This window comes from Psammomys obesus, unplaced genomic scaffold, assembly GCF_907164565.1.
Source record: "Psammomys obesus unplaced genomic scaffold, mPsaObe1.curated_primary_1811, whole genome shotgun sequence".
NCBI classification, from domain to species: domain Eukaryota; kingdom Metazoa; phylum Chordata; class Mammalia; order Rodentia; family Muridae; genus Psammomys; species Psammomys obesus.
In genome coordinates, this window is record NW_026596046.1 from 2941672 (window position 1) to 2956109 (window position 14438).

Genomic DNA, 14438 nt, shown 5'->3' on the forward strand with positions numbered 1-14438 from the left:
AAGAAAGAAAGAAAGAAAGAAAGAAAGAAAGAAAGAAAGAAAGAAAGAAAGAAAGAAAGAAAGAATGAATGAATTATGGCTGTTCTTAGGTCCGGTGGAGGAAGTTTATAGATAAAAAGGAGAGCATAGCCTGAGGCAGAGACATCTGAGAGTCCAAAGTGGACTTGACTCCAAGCCACGTGAGGAGAACAAGGAGGAGAAGGGAGAGGGGAACCAGGTGCAGGAGCCAAGAGGGCAAAACAAAAAAGGGGCAGGTAACCAAAATGGCTGGATTGTATAGGGAAGAGCCTCTCCAGGAGGGGCAGCCCAGTTCCTGGGTTGGAGAGTTTAGGGTTGAGGGCTGGGTATGCCAGCCCTACTCTGTAACTTGGTAGGGACTAAGGGATGCTGTGAGAACCTGGCAGCCAGGTCTGCTTTAATGTTAACCAGGCACCCCCGCCATCTGTCCCATGGTTTGAGTCCCCACACCGCTGGGTTCTTCTCTTCACGGGCTTCTGATGACTTATCTGATCAGCAGCATCTTTATATATGAGGATGGAAAAGGGGGAGAGAGACAACTTGCTTAATAATACCTTTTCACCTAACAAGTTTAACGAGAAGAATAAAATCAGTAAACTAAATTGGGGGTTCTGGTTTGCCATCTGTCCTGACTACTGAGTGTAAGCTAAGTTTCAGTAGCTCAAAGAAACCAGTAGTTAATGCAACCTGTGTGCTCTGACGCCTAGATCTCTGGGTGTTCCAGTGTGGGCACCCCTCAAGAGAAAACTGTAACCTTGAAGCCTCGGGTTGCCCGGGGTCTCTGCACTTCTCTAGCTTAGAACAAAACAAAACAAAACACAACAAAACAAAACAAAACAAGTTAACAACAAAACCGAAGCTCAGGAGCAGCAGCTATGGCAGATGCCCCGAGAACTGGGGTCCTGAGACAGCAGCTAAAACGCACCCTGCCCCACCACAGGCCACACCAACTTCACAGAGCCGTCATGACCCCCGCGAGTCTCAATAGGTCAGTGAAGGCCGCCGTGACCCACGCGGGCCACCGTAGAACCGCGCTCTCAAGATGGCCTCTTGGGGCCCCTCAGCGGCCGGCTTTAGCGTCGCGCTCCACGACCGTGCGGCCTAGGAACTAGGAGCTTTCGTCGCGGCTCCGCGCGCCGCTTCCGGGGATGGGCGTGGTCCCGCCCGGCCCCGCCCTTCTCGGGCGGGCGCTCCGCCGCGTCGGTCCCCGCCCGTCAGTCCGCCCGGCGGGGCGGGCCGCAGACCCGGCCTGGGCAGCCGCACCGGGAACGTTGAGCCCGGAGGCGTCTGACCGGCCATAGGGCCGGGGCGCACAGGCGGCGGCACCATGTTCTCCCTCAAGCCGCCCAGACCCAGCTTCAGGTCCTACCTCCTGCCGCCACCCCAGGTAAGCGCTCGGCGCTCGCGGCTCCGCGGGCCGCCCGGGAGCTGGACGCGGCGCGGCCGAGCGCGCCTCCCGGGAGCTTCGGGCGCGCTGTAAACTTGTAGAGCTCCGCGGCGGCCATTCTGTGGCCGAAGTCCTCCTGTCCTTAGTCCTGCCGTGTGACAAGACCTTAGGGACAGTCCCGAGCTGCATTTCTTTCCTTCCTTGGGGGCTGGCACCGACCCTGCTGTGACAGCCAGGTGGCCGCAGCGTTGTGGACACTTCGCAGAGCTTACCTGCCTAGTGATTACGAACTCTTGAAAGTGGCTTGGGCTTTTGTAAATATGTTTGTCAGGCTCTCAAGTCGATGATGAGTAGCTCTTAAAACGATCTCGTTTCGGACTTGAGTTTTAAGTAGGAGATATATGTCTGTCGCATGTGTCATCACTTAGAAAATTTGCCTTAGTATCTTATGACGGGCGGTATTTGAATTTTTGCTTTATTTTGTTCATGTATTTCAGACTGACGATAAGATCAGTTCCGAACCGAAGATTAAAAAACTGGAGCCAGTCCTTTTGCCAGGTAAATTTCAGAATTCTAATATGTTTTGGACTGAGATTGCACGGACTAATATTTGTTTGTGTGGTTAACTTTCTCTTATTGTTTTAAACTTTCTCCAGTTAAAAAACTTAAGAAGTGAGAAGATAAACAGTTAGCCAGACATAATTAATGTTTGTCTCGGAAAGTTTAAAGTACAGTGGAAGACTTTCAAGAGCATAACCACTTCATTTCTGTCTTCTGAAATGTTAGTTTTGAATTGCCTAGGTACTGAAAGTTTTTTGCCCTATGTGTGTTTTAGCACCTAGTGAATTCTTGATCAATAATCAAATCGTCATTTTAATGTATTTTTGATAGTATGAAAAGCATGCCTGTGTCCCTAAGCTAATGGCAAGGCTTGGCAGACGTTGAACTACTCTGTAACTGTTTTTTGAAGTTGTCAGCTATCGGCGAATTTGCCTGTTTCAATTTAGAACTTTGTTTCCCAGTAGAGGCACTATTGACCTTTCCGTCTGGGCAATTCTTTGTTGTGTGAGGAGCTGTCCCTAGCTGACAGCCATCCCTACCTCTTTGGCCTCTGTTTGGTGACAGCCGTGCCCCATCTCCTGCTAACTAGCTGTCATGTTCTCAGCACAACCGAATGTCTCCAGGCATTTCCCTATCTCTCTCTCTCTCTCTCTCTCTCTCTCTCTCTCTCTCTCTCTCTGTGTTAGGGTCATCCTCAGACTGAGAATCACTTGTTAAGAACAAATTTACCTTAGATGGAGACCTTAGAAATAGAAGTAGGCATTCATAGCAGCGTTTTACAGTGTAGAAAAACTATTATTTGATTGCTATTTTGAATTGTGTAACCTTTACACAATAATTAAAGAAAAATAAGTTGTTTAATAAGATTATGGGGTCAAATTGCCAGACATGTAGAAAGGCCTACCTATCTTAACTTTAAACTATGATCATATATATGTGTGTATGTGTGTACGCATATATACCAGTTTGTTATCTCAAAATCACTACTTAAATAAGATAGTTAAGACTTTGTCGATAGCTGCCTAACAAATGTGGAAATGTAAAAATGTAGTAATAAACAGTTAGGGATGTAGGAATAAAATGTAGGGATAAACAAAGCATCAGCCTTTGGTTCTGAATGGTAGACATCAACTCCTAAAAGTTTGGGTTTTTTTTTACTTTTTTATTATAGTTATATTTTCCCAGATTTTGTTAGTGTCTTTTACTCAGTGTTTACTAATGAGCCCTCTCTGCTAGCCTTGAGAGTGAGCAGTCCTGAGGATCCCTGCTCGCTATGCATGCTCCCTGCTGGCACTCGCCACTGTAGGCATTTTAAAAACAGCCAGGGGAACAGTCCACACGCTGACTAAGTGTCTGTAAGCTGTTGAACTTTGCCTTTACTTTGAATTGGCCTGGTTCTTAGACAGCCAGTCCCCTCCTCAGTCATTCCAGGCTTTGACATTGAAAACATTGTAGTCTTACATTGGTCATGTCTTGTTTTTTTTTTTAATTAGCTTTTAAACTTAAGATATGCTTAGAAAAAGTGAAAGTGTGTATGAATATGGTTAAAAAATTTTCTTAGTGAACAATTAGGCATTAAAATTACTAAACAAACAAACAAAAATTCTGGAGAAGATTTTTAACCCCAGTTCCTGTCTGTGGTTAGTATACTTTTCCTAGAAGTAACACTGTCTTCTCAATTGCCTGTTAAGAAACTTCCTTAACTGTATTAATTTTTCTTGCAGGAAACGTGTCACATGTAATCTCTGTAGTTGCATGAATGATAACACTGATATCCAGGTTCTCTTTGCTCCTCACTTACCCTTATACACTGATCTGATCCTGAATTTTAGACTCTTGCCCCTTTCCTGACCTCTGCTCTTCTTACCCTCTTATGCTTATTTTCCTATTCTCTTTGAGGTTGTATTTTGGCTGAGCATCCATTGTGGTCTCTTTTTCCTGCCTTACCCTAAGTGTCAAATCTGTAAATGCTGTTAGAGCCCGTGTTATACTCTTTCTACTTACAACATGGAACTCTCCACACGTAATATGGAAAACAAGTAGAAAGTCTTGTCATCTGAAAACCTAGACGAGGGTGGTAGCTTATGGCAGAGTATGTGCTTAACATGCTTAGTATGCACAAGTCCCTGGATTTGATCCCCACCACCACAAAAACGACGGTGAACATACCGTAAAGACCTAAGCTAAAACAGCACTTTTTACTGAGGGCTTTACTAAGACAGTTCTGGCTTTCACTGCAGTCAGAGGACAAGAGGAAATTTACCCAAGTCACCTGTGGCTTTCTTTACCCGGGCACACAGAACAAGAAGTGATTGTTCAATGATATGGTATCGCACGCCATGCCTTGGCTTACTGCCTTCGGCCCAAGGATATCCTACTTCAGTTGCCCGAAGTTTGAACTTTTAATTCAATAAGCAGATGAAAGTTAGAACACAAAATCAATTGTTTATTTGTATGCCTTGATCATGTGTTCTGTTAGGACTTAATGCCAAGTTTAAAATGATCCCTATCGTTTATTAAGGAAAATTGAAGAAAATGACGAGTAATTTAATTCAGATTCTGGTTTATGTTAGTACTTTTCAACTTTCCTGGTTCATGAAGCTCTTTGAGATGGGGATTGTATGAAATATCATCAGTGTATCAAATCCCGTGATATCTTACAAGGTGCCTGAAATGTGACACTGAGGTCTCACTGAGTGAATGAAAAAGGACCCCACCCTGCTTAAACTCCTGGATTTAGGAGCAAGAGAAACACTGCTATTTCATGCTAGACATCTCGAGAGAATTACATCTGAGGCTGTAATTGGAGTAAAGCACTGTGTCTGCTTAGTTAACATTTGGGCCTGCATTCTCTCTGTCATTAGGTTGTTACACCAATCCTATATACATGTCAGTCATTTCATGCTTTTAGAAAGCAGAGAGTATTACATTTAAGTGTGTAACTGTGTATCTATTTATGTATGGGAACAGATGAGAACCTCCTGGGTACTAGGTTTCGTAGTGACTCTGAATCACAACAGGGCCCTGAGAGGATTCCATGCTATCTGGATGGGTAGGAGGTTGTGATATAAGTGGTTCCTAAATTCCTGTGTGGTATTTGGGGCAATTTATCTATCTATCTATCTATCTATCTATCTATCTATCTATCTATCCATCCATCTATCTACCTACCTACCTATCTGATTAATTATAACAATATTGGCCAGGCTAGACTCAAACTCTTGGGTTCAATAATCCCCTGCTTTGCCTCCCTAAGGCTGGCACTCTAAGCCATTGTGCTCAGCCTGAAGTATTGTTTTGCTAGGCCATGGTAAAAGGAAAGCCAGGAAGATGGAGCTTTCTCTTATAAGGTTGATATTATTTGAGTTATAAATTGTTGTACTGAGATAATCAGCTCACTTCTTTGATGTAGGATATATTCTTTTGCTAAGTAAAACATTTTAAGTTGGCAAAATACAAAGTTAGGAACTTTATTTTGTCCCCTAAATGTCTTTTATGTATAGACATGGTTTGGAATGTAAAATGGAAGCTGCAGGATGAGATTATTGTCAGTACAGTTTAGTGGGCACCATGCAGAGATGACCGGTTTGTCTGTGTGGGTGTCCTCCCATCATCTGTGAAAACAGACTCCTCCTCTACCTAGCCATGGTTGGATCATCACAGCACAGCTCTGCTTCCAGATATGTCCAAGTTCATGTTAAGGAAGGCATTTGATGGCACTACCTGTACTGCAATTCCAGCAAACCAGTGCTTAACTAATAAAGAGCACCGAGGGGATAAGATGGCAGTGTTCACGCCTCTGGGTTCTATTGTCCTTGATTCCCAGCTAACACAAAGCTACAGAATTTCCTTTTTGCTTAACCTGGTTCCAGGCATGCTTTTGACACCTGAGCTCACATCCTTGGCTGATATACCTCATAGGTCATTCCTCACAACAGTCCTGTCAGACAAGATACTAATTTGTCCTCATTTGACAGGTGAGAGAACTAGCAAGAACTCGGAAGCCACCCAGTGTCGCAGAGCCTGCAAAGGTAGAGGGGGCTTCTGTGCCTGGCTCCCATGTGTGCTAGCCACCAAACAGCACAGCTCCCCTAGGTGCGTTGGTGGCTTTCACGGACAGATTTATGCTTTGCAACTGTGGAGGGCAGGTTGAATGTTAGGCAAGAGAAAATTCTCTAGTGACAATTCTCTAGTAGTCATGTTTTTGGCTCTGCTTTTTTCACAACACTGACAGATTTTGACCCAGCTTGAGGAAGAACTTTCAATTTCAGCTGCCTAAAAGTGGAATGTCTTAAGAGGTAGTGATTTCCTGTTGCTGGCATTGCTGAGGAGTGGCTTGTAGAGTGCCAGCAGCTTTGTGATTAGGATGTAAAATTTGCAGTAAGGCTTGAGGACCTTTGCTCTCTACCCTCCCTGAGGATCCTGGAGGTGGGAGGGACAAGATCGAAATGCTATGACTAACTGTAATGGATTGCTTTGTTCAGCAGGTATGGAATGTATGCCCAGTGTGTTTGGCAGAGGTTTTTGTTGTTGTTGTTGTTTTGGGAAGGTGGTGGTGTGGTGTGGTGTGGTGTGGTGTGGTGTGGTGTGGTGTGGTGTGGTGCAGATTCTGTCCTTATACAATTTCTGTTCTTGGGGGATGTGCTATAGTAGAGGATAACAAAGGCCGTGAGGGCTTAGGATAGTCACCTAAGTCAGATTTGGGACTTATCAGGGAGTGTCAGCAAAAGCCTTCTCAGGAAATGTTTGTCATGTGATTTTTGAGTGTCAGCTAAGCCTGGGCCACTGTTCTGGAAGCCCTGTGTCAGCTCAGTTCATTCTTCCCTTTCCCAAGTACAAAACCAACAGCACTTCAGTTATAGAGATTAGCTAGTAGGCTGATAACAAATGCCCAAATTACCAGGTCTCTTGTAGTCAGATCAGGGAAGGATGCATCTGGAAGATGAGACTAGCCATCATGTATAGCTGTCATACTTTATGTTTTACATATGCATTGTTTGTGACATTTTGCTATTTTTCTTGTTTTCTGCCTCACTCTAAGTCTCATTTTCTCAGTTGGGTTGGAAGTTACTCTCTTGAAAACCAGAAAACAAAACTGTCTTTTAAAGAGCTCATGTAATACCCATTTGAAGATGGCTACCCAGATGATTTAGGCTGAGTTTTTTAGCATTTGAATTCACAGATACACTGTCTCAAAAGATCATAGGACTGGTGTCATGCCATTGGAGCTGAGGAAGATGTAACCAGCTACAGTACTGGAGCATTAGGCTGGAGCAGTCATCCGGAGCCTTCACATGTTTGCAGCTGTCCATTTCTCACACTCCTGCTACAGTACCTCAGCAGCACACACTAACTCCTCACTTCTTTTTTATTTGAGTGTAACATACATACAAGTATGAATGAATCATAAATGGTTCAGCTCTTGACTTTCTGTAGCATTGTTTTGAGAGTCCTATTTCAGGTAAATTGGTTGGGGGATAGTACAATATGAGGTAAGCAGAATGAGTTACAGGAATGTGCTTTCTGTTTGTAGGGGTAATAATTAGTCCAGTTATTTAAGTCTAATAACTAAGACTATGGAAAGACATTGACTATTAAGTAGCCCAGATTGTGATAGGGCAATTGGTAAACTCTCTGTGGATGATGCTGTAGAAAATTTCATTTGTTTCTCATTAGCATGCAGTTTGGAGCAACACTGTGAGTCTTTAATTCAATGCTGATACTTGTTCCGTGTCACTACAACACATGTACGTTTGTGAAAGTTTGTAGAAACAAGGACAGAAGTCTTTTGTGGCTGGGTTCCACATCTTTGGAGTCAGCCAACTCTTGATGGCAAATCTTCCAAAATCATGAACTGAACATGCACAGAGTTTTGTTCCTGTCCATATTCCTTGAATACATTGTATTAGGTACTCCAAGTCATCTGAGATGCTTTAAAGACTAAATTGTGTGCAGTGCCCTGCTTTGTATATAAGAAAGTGTATGTCCTTGAGACCTGGGATTACAGACCCTATGGGCGCCGATTCCACTTGATAAGTTCCACATTTATTTCTGTTTTTAAAGTCTTACGAGTGTGGAAGTGATTTAGCCTTTCTGGTGCTCACTCCCTTATCTCTGTAGTAGAGAAAACATCTGCCCTCCTCTGATAGAGACTGTCTTGAGAATCAGGATAAGCGTTGAGAAGCCACCAATCCTAGATTACACTGTTCTCTGTGTGTTGGGGGCATCCGTGGCAGTTCTGTGATTACATTCTGCCTTTGCGTACCCACACAGTCCTCTTTCAACTCAACTGGCTGCTTGACCAGACTGAATCACTGGTTTCACTCTGCTTAGAGCAGCTCAAGTTCCACTGCTACTGGTTATCTGCTGAGAATGTCCCCTACTCACATTAAAATAAGCTAGAAAGAATGTTGGGCTTACTAGAGGAATAGAGTTAGTGAGTTTGGAGGTTTATTTGTTGGTTTGTTTTGTTGTTGCTCTAACCTAGGGCCTTTGTACATGCTCTAACACCTAGCCACATCCCCAGTGTTTGCTTTTTGGGGACAGAGTCTTACTGTGTACTTGGGCTGGTCTTGAACTATGGGGTCCTGCTGCCTCTGCCTCCTAAGTTCTGGGTTCCACTGCCACATCTGATTTAGTGGGATCATGATTTGCTTTGTTTATCCACTCAGATCAATGGTTTTATTTATTTTCAGTAAACCAGAGCCTTTGAGTTGATTTCATTCTTTTTTTCAGCACTTTTTTTTTTTAGCAACCATCTAACATGTATTTGATACTGTTCTATGACTGACGTTTCAACAAAGGTCTGTTTTCTACCATCATTGGATATATAATCCTCACTATGAAGCAAGCAAAAAAGGAAACGTGTGTCAAGTTGTAGCTGCAATGAGCAGCGAAATTAATTACGAGTATATGGTGCTATGATAAGAGAAATTTAATCTAGGCAGGAAGATTTATTGTAAGGCATTCTTTAGTGCAGGCACTGTCTGAAAGAAAGAATCTTCCAAGACAGGAGCATGTTCAAAGACCCATAAATGGAAGCAGTGTGGTATATAAAAGGGGTTCATAGAAGGCCATTGTGGCTGGAGCAGGAGGCTGAGGAAGACAGCTGAGCAGGACTTGGCATTCAGTCCCTCAAGCCGTGTGAAGGAAGCTTGTATTCAGAATGGAAATTTTCTGAAGTGATTTGAGCCAGGAATTTGACATGAGCATATGAATTAAATCCTCAAGTAAATATTAGCAGCTCATCTTAAAATTAGCCTTATGAATTTTTAAGAGTTTTGACTAAAATTTATTCATCATCACGCAGTTTATTGTTAGCATTTTTGTTAGAGAGGATTGTTTTGAGACTAAAGTTCCATTCTTCATAATTAGGTGTTTGGGGATTGTCAGCAAACAGGTTCTAGTCGTCACCATGAAAACAGTTTCTTAATAATGGAAAGTGCAGAATAGATTGTATTCTAGCTTTCTGCCATTGACCAAAGAGACTGATAGCTTATCATGTGCCTTGTCTAATTGCATTGTAGATCTTAAAATGATGATTAAGTTTTAAATACCTTTTCAAGAAATTACCCATTTCAAAAGCATATGAGAGCTCTTGTTTAGGTTTGTAATATTTGTTTTTCCAGTCTTCCTTTTTAACTCAAACTTTATTTTAAAGTTTTATTGTTTATCTGTTACAATTTGAGTGCAAAGGTTTTATGAAGTATACTTTAAGGCAGATAAAACTGGGTGCTGGTTTTCATCCCTTACAAAATGATCAAAGACATGATTGTTAGTGTGCGTCTCATCTTAATAAAGCACAGACATTCCATCACAAATCTCTCAGGAACACCTTTGAAGCTGGCTAACTAGAGGCAGTAGAGCAGCAGCAAAGCGCAGGGCTGAAGCCAACCTTTCTGATTCAGTCAGCTCAGACCCCAAAGCTGTTTGGGCTTCATTCTGGACTATACCATTAGGGACACAAAGAACTCCCAGTGCACACAAATGGCAGGAGTCATTGTTTCAGACACCACCAGTCCATGAACTCCTCTGGTGGCAAGGTCACACAGGGCTTTTGGGGTTTGTTTGGTTTATTTGTAGCTCACTGTAACTTTTATTTTTCTTTTAGGAGAAATTGTTGTAAATGAAGTAAATTTTGTGAGAAAATGCATCGCAACAGACACAAGCCAGTATGACCTATGGGGAAAGTTGATGTGCAGTAACTTCAAAATTTCCTTTATTACAGATGACCCAATGCCATTACAGGTATTTGTGTATTATTTACTTATTTTAAGGCTTTAACTATAAGCAGAATATATTGTTATATAAATAATTGACATGGGAATTGTTAAGAGTTACCAACAAATCATTAATGTTGGAAATATACTTTATAAAAATGGAACTGATAGACCAAGCAAAAGGACATGAATTTGTGTGGGTAGGGAAGGGGTGATGGATTTGGGAGGAGTCGAAGGAGGGATGAATATGATCAAAATATATTGTACAAAATTCTCAAAGAACTAATAAAAATAATTTTAAGAAATCAAAATCCAGTGAAGGAGAATGTCACAACTTGCTTGAGGAATAGAGTGAGTGGTTTGTGATTGCCGTTTTGTTTTCTTTTGGAGCTACATCCCCAGTCCACAGCGTTTCATTGTAGAGCTCACGATGGCTTAGAACTCTCGGTCTTCCTGCCTCTGTCCCCCAAGTACTTGATTACACCTCATACTAGGCTTAGTGAGATGATTTCAAGTCACTCGGCTTTATTTATCATCTGGGATTACTGATTATATCTTTTTCAATAAGGGAGTTATTTTCTTTCCTTCAGTTTTAGAAATGTATTTATAAAAACAGCCATTCTTTTTGACTAATAATGAAGAGAAAAACTCAAGTATTTGGCATATATTATTATGAATGGTGAACATTTTGTTGATTTGTTTTCTTATTTTTTAAACTAATTAGCTCTTTTCCCCAGAAACTTGAATTCTACTTTCTAGTGAATTGTGAGAGTACAAAAATTTTGACAAAATTTTTTTTTTAACAACCCAAGCATTTCTTTGAGTGATCTGTGTGTAAGTACATTTTATTTCATGTAGTCATTCACTAATTTTTTAAATATTTTCTGTATATTCATGTATGTGTTAATCTCCTGAATTATATTTAGATTAAGTTCAAAAGCATTAACAATGCTTTTGGTATGCAGGGAGACTAGCTCATCTGCTGTGGACCTGGGTTTTCCCTTTGCTTTTGGCTTCCTTGAATGATCTCTGGCCCTAGACTTCCTTCACTGATCAGGGAAACCTATCCCTGGAGTCAGTTAAATCCAGGAGCAGTGATAACCAGAGCCCTGCTGACAGCGGTTAGTATGACAGCTGGGTTTCAGTTTGAAAATGATCAGGAGGTACCTGGTTGGAGGTGTAGGGTTTCATGTAACCCAGGCTGGCTTCACACTCCATGTGCAGTTGAGAGTGACCTTGAGCTTCTGATCCTTTTGCCTCTACCTCCTGAGTTTTGGGATTGCAGATGTGTTCCACTTTGCCAGAATATTATGAGGTGCTGGGAATCAAACTCAGGACTTCTAGCTACATCTCCAGCTCCAAAGCTTTTTCTAAGGTTGTACTTGGAAACCTGAGGCAGAAGAATAACCTTTCTAAGGTGAACCTGAGCAGACCCTATCTCAAAACAAAAACAAACCTTTAAAAAAAATTGTAGTAGTCATTATCTCTAGCTAGTCATTTCCCACGCTAACTCTGTTATTAAAATCAGCTATGATTTTACTCCTTAAAGTCTGATGACCTAAGAGCCCCCCCCTTTTTTATTATTTTGTGGCTAATTCACATAGAACTAGGCATGCACTTGTTTGCCTATAGAGTAACTGATCATATTACATCTTCAGCTATTATAGTAACATGGTGGTATATATTTTAATTTCCATTTGTTAGAGTAAAAGTGTGGGAGCTAGGTGTGGTGACCTATGCCTGTAATCCTCAAGTAGCTAAGACCAAAGAGTTCTCAGGAGTTACAAGCCAGCCTGGGCTACCTAGTGAAACCCTGTCTCAAAAAACAAAACAGACGTCCTTCTACCTCTGCTTCCTACTGTGTGCTGTAAGAGGCCCTTTTCTTTGAGTGGCTCTTGTTGCACAGCAAAGATATTAGTGCTCCTTGGCAATAGTATACTGAGTTTCTTATCACATCAAATGTAAGGCTTGTTTTTACTATTTTGATGGTATTGAGAAAAGGATTCACATAAATATCATTTTTTATTGCAGAAATTCCATTATAGAAACCTTCTTCTTGGAGAACATGATGTCCCTTTGACATGTATTGAGCAGATTGTCACAGGTATGTGGTAATCTGCCTGTGCTCTCTCTAAAAATTGAAGCTACATGTGATAGCTACACTTATAGGCTAGCCTCAGCTCCCAGGAAGGCTGAGGCAGAAGGATCACTTGAGTCCCAGAGCTCAAGGCTGGCCTGAGAAGCAGAGTGAGATCATTTCATGGTTGGGAATGATCTCATCCGTGGAATGGGTCTCTAAAAGTTGATGGAAATCCAGAACTATTCTTTAAAGGGCCACAGTCTCAAATATTTGAGTTGGAATTTTATTTCTGTAGACTTACTTTTACATTTATTCCTTTTTAAGTCTCAAGAACTCAACAAAGAAGTCAAGAAATTTTTGTAAAATGGAAATATGATTTTTTTTTAGTTTATAAACTGTTTTTTTTTCTTTTTAATTAAAAGTCATTAAGTGTATCACTGTAAAGATCCTCTAAAATATCTCCACAATCAAAGTCAGAGATGACCCTCCAAAGGTCTAGGAGCCATAGGCAGATATGACAAGAAGTAGCACTCAGCAATGGGGTCCACTCTGGCAATGGTGGTTTGGTGCTGATTTCTGCTGGGAAGCCCATTTAAGAATGTTAAGGAGCACCAGGGAAGAACTTTGTCACATTTTTTTTCTATTTTTTTTTTTTCTTCAGTGAATGACCATAAGAGGAAACAGAAAGTCCTAGGTCCCAACCAGAAGCTGAAATTCAATCCAACGGAATTAATTATTTATTGCAAAGATTTCCGAATTGTCAGATTTCGATTTGATGAATCAGGTCCTGAAAGTGCCAAAAAGGTAATGCTGTTAAGCTTTATCAATTCCGAATTCCATAACAAAATAGCATAATAAAGTAGCAAAATACTATTTCTAGTCATGTGAAAGTTGTTTTTTTAATAATTTTTTATTTTATTTATTTATTGTGTATGTACATACATGCACACATGTGACAGTCAGAGGATCAATTACTCTCTTCTTACCATATTATTCCCAAGGATAAAACTCAAGTCCTGAGGCATGGCTGGAAGCACCTTTACCTGCCGAAGCCTTTCACGGCTCTGTAGGCATTTCTTAATTGCTCCAGGTTTTTGTTTATTTATTTATTTTTTTAGGGGAAGTTATCATTAGCTGTCTCTTCACATAAAGTTAAAGCCAAGAATATTAAGGAAATTATTTTCTTATATATGTTTATAGCTACTTTAAAGTAATCTGAGTTTTTAAAGCAGCTACTAAAATATTAAAGACTTAAATAGAAATAAACATACTTTTTACCTTATTACCACTACCAGCCAGTTTCTTTCTTGGTTAAAAAAAAAGTGTTGAAAAGTTGGAGCTCTTATAATTGCAATTAATGAGGCTTTAATTTAGGATTAGAGAACTTTGTGAACAAAGCAAAAGCTAGACTGTAGCTTCATAAAGATCAGGTAAATGTAGGCCTAATGATCATTAGTGGTTTAAAAAAGCCTTAATGAATTAATTTGAAGTATACTCTGCAGTGGCAACTCAAAGCTAGATACTTTTTAATCAATTGCTTTCTCTCTCGACTTCTGCAGAATGTTTAATATTTAGTACCAGAGTAAAAGTCAAGAGCAGAAACCATTTCTTTGGTTCCTTGTTTTAGCTTTGCCAGTAGAAATGAAGTTGGTAGACCACCTGCCCCTCTGTTAGGTCTGATGAGGAAAGCTAAGAGAATTCCCAGGAGAAAGTCCACTCCACTGTAGCAGGAACAGAGCAGCAGTGTCCTAATGCGCTAAAACTGAAGCTGGACTACTAAGGGTGCATTTGTTTTTCATACTCAGTAGGCAGCAGTAAAACTCCTGTTGTTGCCAGTTAAGGCTGTTGGAAGTATCTCAGGGCTGCTGGCTATCTTCACATCGTTTGGTGAGGAGGTGGTAGATTTGTCTTTAGAACCAGAACCAGAGTTTCTCCACTGGAAGGCAAGCATGAGATGGACATCTAAAAATGTATGCCTGCTGTACTGTGAGCAGAGTGACAGTAGTGTGTCTGAGCTACTGTCTCTGTCAGCAGTCAACATAACATGAACATTCAACTGGGTAACTTTAGGGCTCCTTTCAGTGCTTGGATTCTGCTGTTTGTGATGTTTGGTATTTTACTTTCAGTGTGCCCAGTCTTTCACATGTAGAAAGACTTTAGGACAAATTAAGTA

General features: G+C 41.1%; 1 protein-coding gene across 1 annotated transcript in view; it reads left to right on the top strand.

The window, feature by feature from the left end:
• Positions 1 to 1244: 1244 nt before the first annotated feature.
• Mtmr10 (myotubularin related protein 10) overlaps positions 1245 to 14438 on the top strand; it is a 48838-nt gene continuing 35644 nt past the window's right edge. The window contains exons 1-5 of the mRNA XM_055623191.1: positions 1245 to 1405; positions 1903 to 1963; positions 10077 to 10213; positions 12217 to 12289; positions 12927 to 13069. Of these exons, the coding sequence (XP_055479166.1) occupies positions 1346 to 1405; positions 1903 to 1963; positions 10077 to 10213; positions 12217 to 12289; positions 12927 to 13069 (474 nt within the window). The 5' untranslated portion in view covers positions 1245 to 1345. The remainder of the gene's footprint in view (positions 1406 to 1902; positions 1964 to 10076; positions 10214 to 12216; positions 12290 to 12926; positions 13070 to 14438) is intronic.